Here is a 20,041-nt window from a genome sequence, read left to right on the forward strand (position 1 = left end):
GGACTAAAAGCTATTCTTCCCCTGGGAAAAGCCTAATGTCATGGTTTTTATCAGCAATGGAAAATTCCGACCTGTACAATATCTTGGATACTTGGCCAGGTTGCTAAAGAGGGCAGCAAAGACGATAGATATCCTTACGGTTGCCAACCTCACTAAAAGGTCTTTGAACATGGATGGAAAGCTTAGGCCAACATTGAAAGAAGACTTTCTGGAGTTGGGAGATTAGCCAACATCACAAAATAGTCGTATATCAGAAGAAACTAGTGATTTGGTAATGTATAAAAGTAAATACTCCGTATGTATGAATAGATCGATTTTGCATATATACATAAAATTATGAATAGAACAAAAACAACAATTAAGATTTAGAATCAAAGCATTATTGCCTTCCGGAATCATTCAACATGAAACGATTGTCGTCAATTGTCATTCACATAGTATAAACTCCCTCTATTTCATCGGATTATTTTCATTTGTCTTTTTCTCCGAACTAAAAGAGGCCAAATGTGAACAATTTATTATAATCGTTTGGATTTATATTCAACAAAATAATTTGAAGCCAGAGATCCAAAGATTGAACCTGGCCGTTCCTCATACCACAACTCCTCCACAATATTTATCATATATAGTTGGCCGTTCCTCTCCTGCCTTTGCCACACATTTCACGACCACCCGCGCAAACCAACGAATCTTGTCCACATTACCTTCTTCCACCACATTCATGCCTATCACCTCAATGCCATTTTTTTCAACCTCAGAAACAAACATATTAAGTATTAACCATATGTCCGTATCTAATCCACATTTGGCCATAAGCCGGATCCTTCACAATTAACAATTCCAATATCAAAAGTCCAGAGCTAAAAACATCACATTTATCAGTTACCTCTTTCGTTTCACAGCCTACTCCGGAGTACTGTGAAATGTGTGAATTAGCCATCTTCAATCTTTCTTCCCTAAAGTAATGGTTACCGAGTAGCCCGGTTTCGCCAACTTGGCCCAAACTGACACGTCGAGTAGTATGCCAGGTGACTTGACATACCTGTGAACAATTGGCTTTAAGAAGGCAGTATGAAACTATGAATATAAGAAAGAGCACAAGTAACGATATAGCAACGATCAAGTGATTCCTCTATTTCAGAGATTTCCAAAGTGCCATATCATCACCAAGTAAATGCATGTTTCTTTTCTGATTGTATCCCTCCAGACATATAAATATATGCATAATCATCACACCCAACAACAGTAAGCTTGTGTGCAGTACTGGAGTAAGTGAATGGTGAGGCATATATGTCGAAACTCGACCCACTTTGGGAAATGACATTCTTCTGGAAATCATAACAGGTTGAGGCTATCTGGGAAATGACATTCCCCGAGGGAGGATCATAACAGGTTGAGGCTATCAATTGAGCATCACCATTGTCATCCCCGTCATTAGCATAAACGTCATAATCCTCGGGAATCTTACAATTGTATCCTCATCCTTCATGTCCAAGTACCTGAAAAACAACTACACTTGCTTAAGAGGCAGATTTAAAAGAAACTGACACACTGACAGAATATAGTTCGATTAATATAGCTATTGTAACAGCCAAACACGTACCCTCAGCAATGTTCATAGTAGTATTATTTTAAATTCAGCAACAATGTTCACAGTTCCTAGTATATTTAAGAGACAAAAGGTGTCTGAGGATTATTGCCCAGCCACCATCGAGGGATCATATTCAAGCAAAATTGACAACATACTCAACTGATATTGTACCACAAAAACCCATACTAAAACCATTAGAAGTGTAGAACTAACCACAATTCCAAAACCCAGATTACACATCTTCAACTCCGTTCTAGTCAAGGATCCAAGAAAAACACAACAAACAATCATCAATGGACTCGAAACCTTAAGTAACACCTAAAAACATTCCAAATTTTAGCAAAAGAACATCAAATGGCTAAATTCTCACATAAAAGTGATAAAACAACTGAATTTCACGGCAAAAATCAATACAATTGACCATAAACCCACTTATTTCCAATAAATATCACCTAAATATCAAGGCAAAATAAGCCAATAAATTAACCATTTACCCAACAAATGCAACCAAAACCAATTAAAATACACTAATACAATAAACCTATATCAAAAGACCTAAACTGAAGAAAACAATTATGAAATAATCTGATACAATTACAACAGATTCAAGTGAACTTGATTGGGGAACTATTAAAAATTCATGTAGCTACCCTCAATTGCACCCCTAGTTTAGATAATCCGACACAAATACAACAGATTAGCATAATTCCCAATTACATATAAACCCGAACACCAAAAATTACATACCTAATATTGATATAGGAGTGGTCCGTCCAGCGGTCCAGGTATGGCAAAGTCCGTCGAGTCGGTTATGGGCAAGTCGAGTTCTGGCACGTCGTGGTGACATCCGGCATGGTCAGGCTTGACTTTGTGGGTTGAGGTGCAATCCAGAGGATAGCTGTAACTTGTGTTGAGGTGCCGTTAAGAGGATAGCTGTAACTATAATCGCCAAGTTATAGACATCGCCTTCATCAGCTTCATTCTTGCAGTATACTGAAGATCAACAAACAAAGTCTTTTAAACAAGCCACCCTTATGATGGGTGTATCAGTCTTGAGGCAACAACCATACAACTTCGTGCCTTTTGTCATATCAGCATGCTTCATAACCAGCCTGATTGCAGCTTCAGATAAAAAGAGAGTATGTTTCGTCCTTTCAATATCCTAGCACCAAATTCTCGCAGAAGTTCTCTTCAAGTAGTCATATTACAACTTCCGATAAACTCTTGTTTATCATGAGATAGATGGTCAAGGAACAATGAAAGAGAGCTAGAATCAGCTTCAAAGCCCTTGTTAATCACTATATCATGCTAGCATAATGAATCCTTTAAATTAACGATGAATCATCAGATAAATTCTATTATAAGTGACACTACCAAGAAAACATCCATTAATATTCATTTGGTTTAGGAGCTGTTAAAATAATCATTATATCACGCTAACATATTGCATTCTTTAGATACTCAATAACAATGAATCATCAGATGTTGTATTATAAAAGACACTAACACAACAGCATCCATTAAGATTCGTTCGATTTAGGAGAGGTCAATATAAGACAGCGGTGCTCCACTTCCGCCTCTCATAAGAATAAATTTTGCTACCACGCTGAACAAATTAAACCCTTTCTCTCAACTGCAATCAAGATTAACTGTTTCTTTACTTCTGAAAAGGGAAGCTCTAGAGAAAATAACATCTTTGGTGCTTAAAGTTTCAAAGGACTGATTGAAAGATCAGTACAACGATTAATGATGCAATTTGGTGTAGATGATAGTAGGTGATACATCTAGTAAACAAGTAAATTATGATCTCCATTTCAGAAAGTTTACCCGGATGACAGTTCTTTCATATTCTAGCATCAAATAAAACAAGTGATAATCACCACCATGTCGATGCCGAGAAAACAACAGTGACTCCAAGTTATCGTGTGATAACCAATCAAGGATTCAAGAAAAAATGAAACAGTACCAACAACTACTTCAACTACCTTGATAGACATTTTTTTTTTTGGCTAGAACCTTGATAACCAACCAGTAAAGAAGGAAAAACAATCTCGTCTATCTTCCTTTCAAATACAAATGAAAATCATCTAACAACAGAGGGCAACATGAGCAACGTTTACAGGAAGACCAACAAAGAAAATCAATAGGACTTTAAGACAAAAGAAGGAATTCCAACTTGGGACCGCAAATGGCATGCATGACGTGCTCTATTCTTCACATTCAGGGTTGAAATGGTCATGTCATATTTATGCTAAGTGCCAACGCTCACTCATAGTCTGATGCAGATTACGAATATAGCCAAAACACAATATTTCAGAAATGTACCTCAAGGACGTTTTATCATATTTCCGCAGAAATTATCAGTCAATTTCGAAACTTCTGGAGAAACTATGGGTTATCATGAGATGAATGCTCAAGGAACGATGAAAGAATTGTAGCATCAGCTTGAAGCCCTCGTTAACCATTATATCACGGTAACATAATGCACTTGGCAAATCCTCAATGACCATGAATAAGAGATCACATTGTAGGTGACTATATCAGAAATGCATCCGTTTTGCTTCATTTTGTGTAGGACTTAGGAGGTCGATAGCTGTGGTTATATGACTTTTTACAATGGCCTTTGATAGTAAGACTCGGTACCAAACCCCTGGATAAGAGATCAGAGACAAGGTTTTCTGCATCTTGAACACGGCCAGCCCAACTCAAGCCATCTATGAGAATGTTATAGAGCCATACGTCAGGGGCAATCCCATGCTCACACATCTCGTGCAATATGTCAAGGGCTTTGTCGATCCTTTGAAGTTTAACAAAACCATTGATCAAAGTAGAGAAAGTCACAATGTTGGGCTGACAATGGTTTTTGACCATCAAATCCATGAGATCTCTTGCCTTGTCCATTTGGCCGCACCAGCAATATCCATGCATTAAAGTGTTATAAGTAATTAGATTAGGAGTCAATCTTCGTTTAATCATTGTCGGTAATATGGCTTCTGCTTCATGAGTCATCCCGTCCTTGCAATGCATGTCAACCAACATGTTATAAGTAGATACATCCGGTTCAATGTTGCTCTCCATCATCTCAACCAATATTTCCTTAGCCTCTCCCTTACGACCTAGAGTGAACATACCTCGTATCATTGAGTTATACGTGAACACATCCGGTTTGATGCCCTCAGTTTTCATGACTGAAAAGAGGTTGAGGGCTTCCGTTACTAACTTGTCTTTGGAAAGACCGTCAATAAGGGTATTATAGATGACAAGGTTAGGCTTACAACCGTTGGGGTGAGAATTCATTCGGCGGAGCACGTCGAGAGCGCCGGCATTGTCCCCAGCCCCGCAAAGACCTTTGACCATGGTACCATATGTAACTATATCTGGCTGAATGCCAAGCTTAACAACAGCTACATCCAACAACTTAACAGCTTCCCGAAGCTGGTTGTTATGAACGTAGCCATTGATTAAGGTGTTAAACAGAATTAAATCAGACTCAAAGGGGTAACCAAGCTTTAGGGATTTGGCAAGGAGAGAATACCCAAAATCGACACGGCCTAAGTGGGAGTAGCAATTAGCAAGGATGCTCATTGAATGTAAATTGGGCCGGGTACCGGATAAGTCGAGATGTGAATAGAGAGAAATAACAGCAGGGTGAGGTTGTAATCGTTTGAGTTTGAGCATTGCCGCAAATAACCGATTAAAATCAAAAATGAAAGGCCGGGGCACAAGAGACATCATTCGGTGGAATAGATTAATGGGAAATTGGAGATCATGAAACCCTAATTGACATTGTTCTCTAACATAATCCATAAATATACGACGATCATGCCTAGCAGAATTGCAGAAATGACGATAATTGAAATGCAAATGAGGGTGAAATCGAAACCCTAATTTAGAAAAAGGGGAAGACATTTTTCCAGAAAAAAGGAGAAAGATGAGAAGAAATGAATAATTACCAGAAAACGGCGAGAGATTTGCAGAAGTGAAGTGAAGTGAGTAGCTAGTGAGTAAACCCTAATTGACTTTTTCAATAAATCATGATAAAGAGCATGTAACAATCTGTCAATCTTAGTGCTGGTAAAAAGTGATCCGACCCGAAAAAATGAAACGGAACCCGATATAAAGTTAGTGGGTTGGAGACTACTTGGAGTTGAGATATTTTGATCCATTTATAATTGTGGGTTGACACGAACACGACAATAAAGTTAAATGGATTGGGTTCATCGTTGTCTAAATCTCGATTCGATCCTACGATTTTACGATCTAAAACACGCTTGGCTGAACCAAGATCTTACGATTCTATTTTGGTTTTAGAATCTTGCGATTCTACTCGTTTGAAAATTTCTAGAGGTAGGAACATATTACAATCCTACGATCAAGTTGTTTTATAATAAAATAATAAATATATATTTTATATATGAGAAAATTGTAGATTACAGCATTACAAAACCACTTTTTGAAAATTACAACCTTATAATTTATTTATTTTGAAAATTACACGCATAATCATGTTAGATTGATCTGTTAAGCTATTCAACCCGTGACCTTATGTCAAATATAAAGTTAGACCAAGCTAAAGAAATATCCAAACAAGAGGTTGAAATCTTTACTGGATTATCGCAAAACATTTAAGAAAGGAACTCACACCAAACAACTTTGATATCTTGGTAATGTTCAACTCCAATATCTTTTTAAATTGCGCCTACTAAAATCATACAAACCTTTGCTAGGCGTATGCTTTTAACTTTCCAACGAACTATTCTCACATGAAAAATAAATACTTAGTAGAACATTTGATGAAGGTATCTTGAAAGTTGAAACACATTCATGACAAGCTCAATTTTACAGGATCTATAGTATTTCAGTTTAACTTCTACATTAGTCATATTGCCAAAACCCCGAATCTGGGTGGATTTTAAACAGAAACATTCCAAGAGTTAGGTTCTATAGCTTTTTCCGCCAAGGATGATCTAGAGCTGAAGAATTAGAACGGTTTCAGGGACACCAGAATGTCAGTCGCCACATGAACCGGTAAAATGGTAAAATGATAACTTTGTCGATAATTAGTCAAGGCTTGTCTCAGACAGGTTCATAAAGCCCCACCACATGGCCATCAAGACACACCGCTGCAACCTACAATAAATGCAAGCATAAGAACAATCGAATTTGAAATCCGAGCACCATCAGATGGTATAGCTTCATTCTAAGCTGATCATTAGATCTTTAAGGCACAACAAGTATATAATAATTGTGGGTCTTGTATAAAATGGTTTCACGGGTGAGACCGACCCAAATCCTTTTGTATTCCTTACATTAATTATAGGGTTGGAGCGTTCTGACTTATGCATCACAGGAATGATTCAGTGAATCAGTGGTTGGTTGGATGACTTGGATCATTACACTACATTGGTAAGCATATTTTTGTCACGAATTATTTTCTTTCAACGCCACACAAGCTGGAATGCACATATAATTAACAACGCGAAATATTATGTTTGAAGTAACTAACCTTGCCATGAGTTTCATGCTTGATGGGGCCGTCTAGTTCTGCACCCAACTCTATAAGTTTCATGACAGTGTCGGTGATGTCTGTGACTGTAAAGGACAAGAGTGAAGAATACCCCTTCTGCACAACCGGCTCACTGCAATACCAACATAAGCCGTTAACACGAATGATTAGTTGAAAGAGACCATAAAGGCCATAAACATGAGGGAGGAAACTGGTAGTTATTATTGAGAGTCACACATGTTGGAGTGTTGGACATTTCTTTATCTGCTTAATTTGGAAGAAGCCAACTATGTCATAAAACCCCTTACTAAAGAGTACAACCTAGGCTAAATTGTCGGAGATGTCTTGAAAGGCCGATTATGAAGGCAATACATGCTCAGGAGTCAGGACGGCTTCATGGGGTCCAATGTCGGAATCAAAGAAAAATTGTTTGTCATTCTATTGTTGTTTCATAGATTTAATGATCATAATTACTCCAATAATAACATTAAAGTATTGCGTCACTTCACCTTCAAACATCACCACAGGGATAAATCAGGCACCCGTACCCGTCTGGGTTTATAAAGTGTGTGTGTGTGTGTGTGCGTGTTCACATTTAAAACCTTGGCTCATACGAACAATATAGTTCTGAATAGTTTTGGAAGGCCGGTTTTAAGGTTATAATTAACGCTCGTAGCAACTTCAAGGTGAATGATATCACAAATAAACCAAAAAATGTTGATGTCCTCCATGGTAAGAGAATAGTGGGTCAAAACACCAAGACATGGACATATAATATAACTCACACATGTAGCACAAATAAACAATATATCCAGGTGTTGCTCCATCTATAATATCCCGGGGTAACTAGGAAGGGAATAATAGGTTGAAACACCACAAGAATAACTTGGCATGGATCAGCCATGTGGCAATATAGTCATTTATGGTTATCTATAAGTTCATGTTGATAACAATATATCCGTTTAGCATTGTCGCTTGGGATGGTCTGCCGATTTGTGGGCAATAATATACACTTGGAAGCTTCACAAGGCATGGTGTCAGAACTGAGTTTAAAATGTCAAAAAGCATTCTAGAGGTGTTTCGTAGATCTAGTGGACTAGTGGTGATAATTGATCCAATAAATACATTAGTGTTGTAACATTCCATCATTGCGATCTCTTGTTTTAAGGGCACAATAGATCAAAAGACCGTTCCCCGGATAAATTGAGATCCCATGTGTTTTACGATTCTTTGCCGACAAAAGAAACTCAGTTACTTCACGAGTAATGGGCTGCTTCAAAGCTAATCTATGTAACTAGAGTGGCACACTTTATGATACCAAAACCTCACAGATCCCAATTTTTTCCCGCTTAAAATCAAGAAATCCTCGTAAGCTATTTAGCAACCCCATTTTGTAGTGTCATATACTTGATTACCCACAGAAAGGTCAGCTTGGAGTCTTGGACCAAAGGTTGTGGTCAGCTCCAATACTAAGATATATTGCTCGTTTTGGCTCTAAAACTCAACCAACTTCACCTTTCCGAGAATAACATTTAATAGTGCAAGTTAACTGTCCTTACATACCCTACTCGCTGAATTTCACTATTCCAGCATGTTTTGACTCTGCATTCAGCAGCTAGGGGAAACGTTATCGCAATATTACATTTCTGAGTGACTCATACTAAAATTTGTGTGAGAACTGCTCAACCCTACTATATAGTACGCAGTATATGATAACAGTTCTTTCAGAGATCTCTTTACGGTTCTTTCAAAGTGGTAATAGTCTACAATTACTAGCTGTAATAAATTTGAGACACATCCATAGATATGATAGCAAATCAGTCAGGTTCAGTGGCGGAGGCAGGATTTGAACTTAGGGGGGGCAAAAAAATTTATGGGGGGCGAACGACTAATTTCATAAGGCACCCTAGCTCCACCACTGGTCAGGTTTTGTTCGATTGAGTCAATAAATTGATAAATTCTTATGTTTGCCTTGAAAAAAACCTCAATAAACACTAACATGCTCAGAAAACCACTTCTGCAGGGTATTCGGATGAATTTTTCCATTTCCAAGCAATTACAAACACTAAAATACAGTCTTTCATGCAACATACTGGTTGACTCATCTCATAATCAACAAAGTTCTAATCTTTATAGCAACGTGTTATTTGACCCTTTTTAATCTTAAGACGGATATAAATATAATCCGTGTAAATAGAGACGAACCGGATATCAAGAACAATCAAAGTCTTGATCTTTATTGGTCAACGAAATCAAAACACTAATAAACCACACAAATTCAACCCAAAAATTCAATCTTTTACAGTTTACACACAATCATCTTCTCTATACCAACAAATTTCATCAAAAAAATCCAAAAATACAGTCTTAAATGTAATTTCAACACATACCCATAAATCCATATACAATAAAGTTCTGATCTTTCATACTATTTGAACAAATAGAACAAAAACAAGAACAAGATACAAAAAAAAATGAAGAAAACAGTAAAATTGGTATGATTAAAAAGAGGGAAAAAAACCTGGAAGTATGGAGAAGAGCAAGTTTGAAGGTATCAGAAGAGAGTTCAGCCCAACGAGGAGTGCAAACATTGAGGGTAAACCCTAAACCTTCAGAGTAAAATTTGGCAGCTTTAGGAACATCTCTGTGCATCTGCATTACCCACCTGAAAACTGCTGCTCCCATTCCCCCAAACCTTCTTCCTTAATTCTCTTTTCCTCTACTTAAAATGGTGGGTTTATGTGGAATTATGGGTGTTTTGATGATATATAAGAAGAGATGCTAATACAATAAGGCAATAACCCCTTTCTTTCTTAATTGGAAGTAAACCCCCGGGCAAAACTGATCCGGTCCGAATATTTTTTCCCGAATAACCTTAACGACACCTGAACCGGGAACCTGTGTTTTAATCGGTAATCCGAATTGACTTGAACCAATTAACTCGACTCGAATATTTTTTTTTACTGCAAATAGACTTTTAACCATAAAAACTCGATAATAGGACTCGAAAATGACCTGAACTCGTGAAGACCCGACCCGATCTGACCAGAACTATTACAAACCTGAAAATTGACCCAATCTAAAATCGACTTGACCTAAACCCAACCGTTAAAGTAAATTACTCCTCTTCTCATTCTTCGCTAGACCACAACCACCATTAACTACAAATCTCTTCTCATTTCTTCTTATTTTAACCTTAATTACTCTAATAATAATTACCCTCATCTCCTTTCGTGATTCATGAAATGCAAACCAGGGAATAAAAATCTTTGAATAAGCACGTGACCAATTTCTTCACAATTTACCGGAGTAATTGTTTGTAATTTTTTTTTGAGTATAGAAACTAGACCTGGCAAAACTGATCCAATCCGAATTCAACCCGAACCCGAAATAGCGTGACTTAATATATCTCGATCCGAATGTTTATTGTTGTAAACTAATTTTATCCACGAATAACTTGATAATAATTGATCTGGAAATGGCTCGAACCCGAAATGACCCGGCCCGGCCTGAAGTCTAGTGACCCGAAATGACCTAACCTGAAATTGACCTGACCCGATTGACCCATTTGTCAGGATTAATAAAAACTACAAAAAAAAAAAAAAAAAAAAAAAAAAAAGGTGTATTTAACCATTTATTGGTCTTTTGGACAATACTACAATAGGACTTGCTTAAGACCGTCTTAGTTTAACATCTCTCAAAACCTCCTATTTCCATCTCTATTCATGTGCAAGAGTCCTCTTAAGTTAAGACGGTCTTAAACAAAAATTGGTGTTTATTGGAAACTTATAGCATTACTCTCAGATGTCATCAACTGTTCACTACGTGTTACATCTCAAGTGTCACTGCATTCAGTCACAAGTTTATAGCCCTGGAAGTCAATACTGGAAATAACAGGCAAGAATAAATAGTTCCATATGAACAATACATTTTGTTATAAACTCTTGAACATCATGCTAATTGCATGTAACCAGTGGCAAAATGCTCTGAAATTCACAGGCTCGACATCAGTGTCACCCGATTGTTCACATTCTCGGGACAAGATCATAAAATTACCCATTTTCCTGTCAATTTTTCTTCAAATATTCACAGCAATAAAAAAAAAATTCACAGGAAAATATAATCATCTAGACAGCTAGACTTGATCTTCGCGATGCAAAAAGGCTTCGACCAATCTTGATGTTACATTAAGCAGAACCTTTGGATCCCTTAGTCTGCAAGTTTCTCCCTTCCAACCTTGCTTCGAGAAGCCTAGCCTTTAACGTGTTCTCCCTTGGTCCCGTAGACCATCTTGTAGACGACTCTGACATTTCTGGGTCTTGTGAAAGGATTTTAGACTCCCATTTTTTCACTGGACTAGCTGGACCTGCTAACGAGAAAAGTCCGTGAGATTCCTCAGGTAAATCACTCACCGGATGGATTCTCTCCCCCTCAAACGACGAAGAGTTGTTCCTTAAGAGATTGTCGAGCAAATGATTTGACTTTCCTCCTCGATTCCCAAATCGTTTACTCCTCCTTTCTAGTAATTCTTCTTCACCTAAACCGTTTTGGTTAGTAGATTCATGTGATGCATCCTTTTGAGTTTTTCCATCATGTAGCTTCCTCCTCGACATATGTTTCTCAAATCGTGCTTGTAAACCGGTTACATTACGACCATTGTTCATCACATGGGATTCACCATTCCTCTTTGCAATGTCTATCCTTGCTCTCTCTTCAACATCATTTTCTTCGAATTCATCAATATTTCTCGTATGAGTTATCCCATTAGAAGATTCTCCACCTAGATTCTTGTTCAGTTCAAAACAGTTAGATTCACTATCAATAGATTCCTCATCATCAGCATTTTTAGGAGCACTTGTTGCCTCGTTCAAGTTATAGGACTCCAAAGATCCCCGGCGTAAACCACTCCCTTTAGCAGATTTAGTGGGGTCCACAGTTTGCCTAGCCTTTAAAAAGGTTTCTATTTCAGGCCGAAGCTTATCGACAACCGTGCTCATTTCACCCCTGTCCTTGCGAATTTGTTCAGCCAGCTTCATCTGTACTCTCTCGTCCAACCAGGCCTCGGAGATATGGAGAATCAAGCCATCAAGAACATGCTCTCTCTGAGCTTGTTCTTTGTCATTCCTGTACTTCGTAGATCTAAGTTCGTGCTCATAATCTCTTATTCCCATAGCAAACTCATCACACAAGTCCTCCAAGAGAATTCGTGCATGTCGTTCTCTTTCTAATTCATTCAAAGCCTTGGAAAAGGAAGATTTCATCTCAGAGATTTCTCGAGCCATCTTCCGGTGCAGACTTTCAGAACGCTTCCTCAGTTTTCTCTCATCTTGTAATTCTTGCCTCACTGACTGTAATCCAGACTGTAGTCGATCTTGCTCTATGTTCTTTCGATTAAGTTTTTGCTCGGAAACTTGCTTCATCAGGCTGTCCATTACCTGCCGGTCCATTTGTTTCTCACGGAGCAATTCTTTGATTCGTGTCCGAGCATTGTCTAAGTCTGTCTTAAGAGCCTTAGTTACTGATATATTTGATGCATGTTGCTCTTCAAGGCACCAGATGCGGTTGAGAACTTTGAGCAACTCTGTGGAAGTTTTAAGGTTATGACTCGGATCAACCATCCTTCCCTTGTACTCCAGAGAACTACTAGTTGAAGCAGCGTGATTATATGGTGTTATCTGTTTAATTAACAAGAATGCATCAAAATATCAGACTGGGATCAGACAATAAAACCGACCAAGTTAAAATTTCAAGGCGATAAGTCCCAAATTTGATGGATGAAATAGAGAAGAGTGACAGGAAAACAACACTGAATCCAGATGACTCATTTGAAAAACCGGCCAGTAGACTGGCACACATGCCCGAATCACCAGAACAATAGTTAGCTCACAGCCACGTAATATTCATCACCCACCATGGCATTTGAGAACGGCACTATGGCCTTTTCCAGGTGAGTATTGCCACTTAACAGAATCTTCAGACATAACTCCCTCGAGTAAAACAATACCCTAGTATATTGGCTCCTGTTAGGTAAGGAGGTCGGGTGTAAACAGCCTTACTCCTAAGTTACCAACATACAAACGTAGTTACCGAATGACGCCTATGAAAATTGCGACAAGATTTGAATCTAATGACTGCCACAATGGAAAAAAAAAAAAAAAAAAACACTTCAGTGACCATTTTGCATTCAATTACACAGTAACACATAATCAAAGAATTTTGAGACTTTTACTCCATTTGACGCCCCACTCAAATTATCGACATTATTATTTTATTTTAGATTGTTTGGTTGTTCAAATACAAGCAGCAATATTACTTCGACAATGATGTTCCATTTTGAAGCTCTCCATAGCATCTTCAAACTAGGAAGTATGGGAATAGAACATTGTAATTAGAGCTACTGATCCTTTAACACACTTAAGCCTTAAGGTATAAACATTGCATTGATCATACATTTAGTTTCACACAGTCTAGACGTGAATCTAAATGAAGAAGCTGGATGAGTTTAAGGTTCCCCTTTGCTTAAAATCCCAAGTTACCAATCAAAGCCAAACAGTACAGGTAGTACACCAGTGTCTGCTATGGTATGAATTGGCAACTTTGGCATTGTTCTCGCCAGAGTATGACTCAAGTAGCCAGCCATATCCATTATAACTAAATACCTACATTTAGGAAGCTGGTAGGCGCCTGAACAACGTGATGACACACACAGCATATACCTTCAAAGTTCAGACACCCTACGCAACAAACCCTAAAATTAAAGTGTATGAAATACAGAGAGGCAGATATGTAATACCTCCAAAGAGCTGCTATAGCTCGCTGGCGACACAGGTTGCAATGCACGGCCATTCCTGTCCACTGCTCGATGATGTCGGATAAGTGATGCTGCAATTTGTCTGTGAAAGCTTCCAGTACTTACAGGCTGAAAAATAACAGTAACCAATTCAATCACAGCTTGGACTCTGAAAGACTGAAACTAACCATCAGTGTAAAGCTACTGTACATATATACACATCATAAGTTCATCCTAATTCTTCGGTTCTTCCCTCATTTAGAATGACATTTCAACCACTTGAATATGTGTCAACTTCTCAGCACAAAATTTCCAGGAAAAGCACTACTTTCTAACACTACTATAAACTACAGTAACAGTAAAAATTACCCTTTCACTGAACCTACATTTGCTACCAAAGTTATCTAGCATAGCAGGTAAAGTCATGGCGGTATTCATGACCTAGGTTTGAATCCGTCAAAGTCATACTTGTCCTAGTACCTCCCATAATCCCATTAAACCAGTAAACACAAAAAAAAGCCTATATATGCTTATTACCCTAAAAAGCATTAACAATTTGATTATTTTGCCATAACCCTTTCTCAATACCTTAAAAAAGAATATGACATCGATACACAAACAAGAAACACAGTACAGAATTAGTCAAAACTATAGGCAGAAATCCCAATTACACAACATAATTCACAAACATTACTATATCAAATCAAAATCAATAAGCTAACAGCCCAACAGTCCAATTACAACAACAATACTACCCTACTGACCCAAGATGAAAATTGCGTCGAGAACTGCATTGAAGTAAAGCAAGCATAGATACTTTAGTGAGCCATTTTGCTCTAATTCATCATAATCCAGAACCAAAGAGTAACGGGTTTTTAACACCATTGGAATGGAACCAAGCTAACAGACTAATCACCAAAACAAATTCAGAAAAACAACACAAACCCAAAAAAGATTAAAACTTTAACCAACCAAAAACAAAAATTAACAACCCAAATCACCTGATTATCATCCTGAACATCATCATCCACAGATTTCTCATCAACCCCAAAACCCAAATTTTCCTCCTTACCAAAACCCTTATTATTATAATTACTATTATTATAATTATTTCTATTCATCTTATAAATAGCATTAAGATGAGGCAAAATCTGCCACAAATTAGCACCCAACTGCCTAGCTGTCACTTCAGAATTAAAACCAACATTAATACAATAATTACTATCATTAATATCTGTATTTTCTGCATCAAAATTAATTACTGTTTTTTGTTGAAAATGGGGTTCAAATGTTTTGAATGTAGGTGGTGGTGTACAAATCCCTCTTCCTACTTTGCTTTTCCCTAATAAAACGCTTCGTTTTAACTTTAATCCCATTAATTCTTCCTCTACTTTTTCACTTTCCTCCATATTATTGAAAAATTGGACCGTTTGTGATATGTTTTTTTGTTAAAGATTAGATTTTTTTTATGGAAATGGGGTCTTTTGTTTGTTTCATTTGGTGTAATTGTTGGTTTTACAGTCAAAATTTGCGGAAATTGTCTGCTTAAAGTGGGGTTGATACTCATAGTACACTATACTAGCCTAGACTCTAGGGAGTAATAAATAAATGAGTAGCTTTATGTTGTTGTTGTTCTCTTTGTTCTCCTTTTGTCTTTTACTCTTTTGGGTGAAAATGAAACTTTGGTCCCGACTAATAATAATTGTGCTAGGTATATTCTTTCCGATTGAATGGAACTGATCAATTGAATCGAGCTAAATAAAGTTGAATTGAACTGAACTGAATATAACTGAGCTAAATTGGAGTGAGCTAAATTGGAGTGAGATTCTGTTCTTTTTCGTGTCCCTCGTCATGTCCTTCCTCCCACTCGAAGGCCTCCCCATCGATCTCCTCCTCTTCCCCTATCGGCCGTTTTCCGTCTCGAATATGACCTCGCGTTGTACCATTCATCTGACCCTGCATAGAAGAAACAAAAGCAACCAAGAAAACAAGCAAGAAAAACGACTATCTCACAATCGAAATCGTGAGATAATCCTCGAACTAGAGGATCGACACTATGAAGAAAATAGACAGGAAACCCTAGGAGACTCTAGACTTTGTTAGGCATTGTTCTTTCACAAATTCTTATTTGTGACGGAGGGTATCCGTCACAAACAAGAGACGGGTACCATATTCTCTCACAAAAAACCCATAAGGGTGAGAGACAAAGCACATGAGGTGGGTGCCCACCTTGTCCCCTCTACCCATTTCCACTCACATAATACCCGTCGCAAGATCCGACCCGTCGCAAGCAAGACTTATTGTTGTTCTTTTATTTATCTATTGGTTTATGATTAGTTTGCATAATGTTATGTTATTGATTGCTGTAATTGACATTACAACGGTATTATTTTAGCATTTGTGCTACGTGAACGGTGAAAGGGCATTAGGGTGTCACAAAAGTCGATTTAGTGTGAAGGTGTTCAAATTAAAAAGGATGTTGTTATTTAGAGGTTTTAGTTTCAATTCAATTTTTTTATATTCTAATAATTTCTCGTCTTATAGCTTGTATTTTTTTGATGACGAGGGGTTTAATCCTCCCGGGCACATGCAATACCCTGCAAACCACTGTGTAAGGTAAGACATCCCTTAGGATGACAGGTAACCGCAGCACTCCCGTGTAGGGAGTCGAACCCGGGACCTCTCAATTCGTTGCCAATTTGCAACACTTTGAGGCACTCCCGCACTACACTCAAGCCACTTTGGTTCTTATAGCTTGTATTAGTGAAGAATGGGGGTGAATCCATTCAAATTGCATAAAGTTTTCATTACAACATTTGATAAAAACTAAGAAACAATATTCCAATGGAGCAGATGATGAAAAAATTACGAGAAAATCAGTCTAACAAGTCAAGTCTAATAACCAGAAGCAGGAAATAATTCATATTCCCTCTGTCGCGGTTAATTGTTATCTATTTTTGTTTTGAGATGTAATACCCAATTGTAATCTATTTCTCTTTTTGGTAAGATTTACACAAGTGAGCAAATAGACATATAATGACTTCACCAAAAAAAAAAAATAGACATATAATGTGTACAGGTGGTCATGCGAGAGAACCATTTTGTTTATCATTATTTCTCTCTTCTTTTTCTCATTTCATTGGTTTTTGTGCCAAAATTGATATAGATAACAAATGATCGAGACGGAGGGAAAATTCATATAGAATTGGGATTGTTCTATGTTGATTTAGATTCAACTTAGGTTAAACCGAGTTTCAAGCGTTGTTAAGATTATTCATTTCGCTTATTTGTTTAGATAACATTAAGCTTATTCAAATTATTTTGTAGACTCGAGTTTCTTTTGTCAAATCGGAGTTATACACATGATTATCAAGCTAAGATGCCTTGTACTCCGTATTTATCTTCAGTCTCCCTTGTAGCAGATATATCCATTACAAGCTTGTGACGAGTCAAGTATACCCACATGGGTAAATAAGACAAAAAGTAGAATGCATAAGAAATAACAAGGAATAATGCCACAAAACCTTACCCTCTAGAAATAGTAATGTATTAAACTATTGCTCTCACACTTTCCATGGACCAAGTAAATATCAGTAAGTGAATTATGCATTTGATATAATACCATTCAACTCCAAATGGTATGTTTTTCTTTTGTACACTATTCATAAATAAGAAGAATCTTCTCATTTCCTCCCAATATATAAGATAAAATATATTCATGTGGGATCTTGTTTTAATCGTCTTTAAGAGTACATTAAAAATATCAAATTTTTATAATTTTTAAAACAGTATAGCTAAAGATATTTACGATGTAAAACGTGCGTTGACAAACCTGAAAAAAAAAATGTACCATTTGGAGTTGAATGGAGGGAGGGAGGGAGTATGATATAGTTGTTGATCATCAAGTAAAGTTTTTGAGTTTTAATTTAAAAATTTTGAGTTTTATTATAAAGTTTTTGAGTTCATTTACATTAACATTAATCTCAAAAAGTGACATTATAACTCAAAAAAATTACATATAAGCTCAAAAAAATTTGATTTTTAACATAAGAAAACTAAAATATAACTTATAAACTCTATAAAACTAAAAAAAAAATATACAAAAACTCAAAAACTACAATCATTTTTCTCAAGTCGTGGCATTATCAGCTGCCTTTTTAATCGAATTTGGTAGATAGGGGAATGTTAGGGGAATGTTTGAACCGTGAGAGTTTTGTTGTATAGGAAAAACGTGTTTCTTGAGCTTAGGAAGATTAAAAAGAAAAAGAACATGCGAGGATCAGGTGACGGATAATCGCTTATTGTTTCAAACTTATATGAGCATCATAAATTAACAGGAACATTACGGACATGCATAGGGAGAAGAAAATTTCCGTAGGTGGATGATTGAATCACGAGTTAACCTGAAGACAAGGGATTAAACTTTGCATATTTTTTCCAATAAGGACTCCAACTTTAAATTTTTCCAGTTTAGGGACTCTCGTCCAATTGCCGTTACATCTCCGTCAAAAATCAATTAGGCAAGTACATGTGGGTCCCATTAAAGTCAAAATGAGTTATACATTCTTGCAAAAGTTAATTTCTGAAGTCAAAATTTCAATGAATTGTGAATACCCAATATCGAGTTATCAACCCATTATCTTTTTATTTTTGGGTACAAATCAGCGCACCGTACTATGTCGCCAATGAGAATTGAACCCCACATTTCATAGTCGGGTAAAGAGAATTCTTAGCACTTGAGCTAACTCTTGTTCTTAGTTATCAACCCATTACCTAAAACGGCCAAAATCCAAGTAACATTTAAAATTCTCAAGTTCGAACATGGTTATGTCAATATTCCTATTAACTAATCTCCATTCATGTACCAAAAAAAAAACTAATCTCCATTCATCACTTATCATTCATGAATAATGATACATGAAATCGTAGGTTTTTCTTATGACGGATATATCCGTTTTAACAATAAAATGGGTCTAGTAGTATTACACCACTTATGCATATTAAACAAATTTGTTCGCTTTTTCCTTTACATTATGCTTTTGTTTTATTCGAACTACCTGACCCGTCTTAAAATTAAACAGATAATACCGTTTTAAATGAGAATTTGCATACATGAAATAATTAACTAGATAAACCTCTACTAATCTCCCACCAAACCTGATATAAATGGTGATAAACTGATAAGAGCAACACAAATTCGTGTTTAAGACGGATATACTCGTTTTAACAAACGCTTGTTCATCTAGCTATATGAGTAGTATTTAGTCCTTTATAACAACGACTAATATAACCGTTCTAACATAGATCAATTGTATGAGCAAAAATACAATACTAGAATAGTAGAATATGTAAAGAAGAAATATCGTTAACATATCCCCATCTTGTAAACACCTACAGCTTTATGCATTTAAGAAACAAATTACTGTGTTTGTTCATTTTTGTTTTAGAGAGGACAAGGAGAAAATTAGACAAATCAAGGCAATGAAGATAAGGCGGAAATAATTCTATCCCCACTGTTTTCATATTAAATGGACCCCACTCGTTTAATCCCTTATCCCATTGTTAGCTTTCAACGTTAAAGTTAACGGAATTAGGAATGAGTTCCTTAACTGTAAAGTTTAAACGTTTAGGTCCTTAGCTGAAAAAAGATACATAGTTCGGGTCCTTGTCTTGCCCTTTACTCATTGAATCACTGTGTATATAGGGTAGTTCAATAGATTGGATCTCAGTATCTCCTCTCATTGCACTTTCTCGTACTATGAGGATGTGGAGTGATTCCACATTTCGATAAAGGTTTGTCTCTTCAAGGTAATGTACCCAAAACTTGAATTTAAATTTCATTAGGTCATTCTTAAGACCGATTAAGAATAAAATAGGTCAACCATTTCATTTGTATAGATATGGCTAGAGGTGGACAACATAGCGGGCCAGCCCGGCCCGGCCCAGCACTGTCACACGGGCCAGAATTTAGCAGCCCGGTCAGCACATGGCCCAGCCCGGTCAGCCGTGCTAGTGTTGGGTTTTTTCAGTCCGGTCCTATGTTAGTGCCGTGCCAGGGCTGCTCTACCCCAGCCCAGCCCGCCCTTGGCCCGCACCAGCCCAGCCCAGTCCAGCCCAATGTCCACCTCTAGATATGGCAAATCTTTTACTAATT

The 20,041-nt window shown here is 37.1% G+C and overlaps 3 protein-coding genes across 5 annotated transcripts; all 3 read right to left on the reverse strand.

The window, feature by feature from the left end:
• Positions 1-1,110: 1,110 nt before the first annotated feature.
• Positions 1,111-5,671, reverse strand: LOC141605006 (uncharacterized). Of its 3 annotated transcripts, none has more exons than XR_012526260.1 (3): positions 5,545-5,671; positions 2,339-4,707; positions 1,111-1,499 (listed from the first exon to the last, which is right to left on the reverse strand). XR_012526260.1 is itself a non-coding variant. In XM_074423636.1 (3 exons), the coding sequence occupies exon 1, from the start codon at positions 5,498-5,500 to the stop codon at positions 4,154-4,156; it is 1,347 nt and encodes a 448-aa protein (XP_074279737.1). In that variant the 5' UTR covers positions 5,501-5,660; the 3' UTR covers positions 1,111-1,499; positions 2,339-2,584; positions 3,917-4,153. The 3 variants fall into 3 exon arrangements, 2 of the variants coding, with proteins under 2 accessions (XP_074279737.1, XP_074279736.1); XM_074423636.1 differs by having other exon boundaries at positions 2,339-2,584; positions 3,917-5,660; XM_074423635.1 differs by having other exon boundaries at positions 2,339-2,814; positions 3,917-5,660.
• A 551-nt stretch (positions 5,672-6,222) lies between these two features.
• Positions 6,223-9,857, reverse strand: LOC141605007 (uncharacterized). Its single transcript, XM_074423637.1, has 3 exons — positions 9,619-9,857; positions 7,098-7,230; positions 6,223-6,721 (listed from the first exon to the last, which is right to left on the reverse strand). The coding sequence occupies exons 1-3, from the start codon at positions 9,780-9,782 to the stop codon at positions 6,668-6,670; spliced, it is 351 nt and encodes a 116-aa protein (XP_074279738.1). The 5' UTR covers positions 9,783-9,857; the 3' UTR covers positions 6,223-6,667.
• A 1,159-nt stretch (positions 9,858-11,016) lies between these two features.
• Positions 11,017-15,464, reverse strand: LOC141605008 (uncharacterized). The gene is made up of 3 exons (XM_074423638.1): positions 14,889-15,464; positions 13,891-14,016; positions 11,017-12,772 (listed from the first exon to the last, which is right to left on the reverse strand). Exons 1-3 carry the CDS (start codon positions 15,294-15,296, stop codon positions 11,285-11,287), a joined length of 2,022 nt encoding a protein of 673 aa, XP_074279739.1. The 5' UTR covers positions 15,297-15,464; the 3' UTR covers positions 11,017-11,284.
• Positions 15,465-20,041: the final 4,577 nt, after the last annotated feature.

This window comes from Silene latifolia, chromosome 10 (assembly GCF_048544455.1).
Source record: "Silene latifolia isolate original U9 population chromosome 10, ASM4854445v1, whole genome shotgun sequence".
Lineage (NCBI taxonomy): Eukaryota > Viridiplantae > Streptophyta > Magnoliopsida > Caryophyllales > Caryophyllaceae > Silene > Silene latifolia.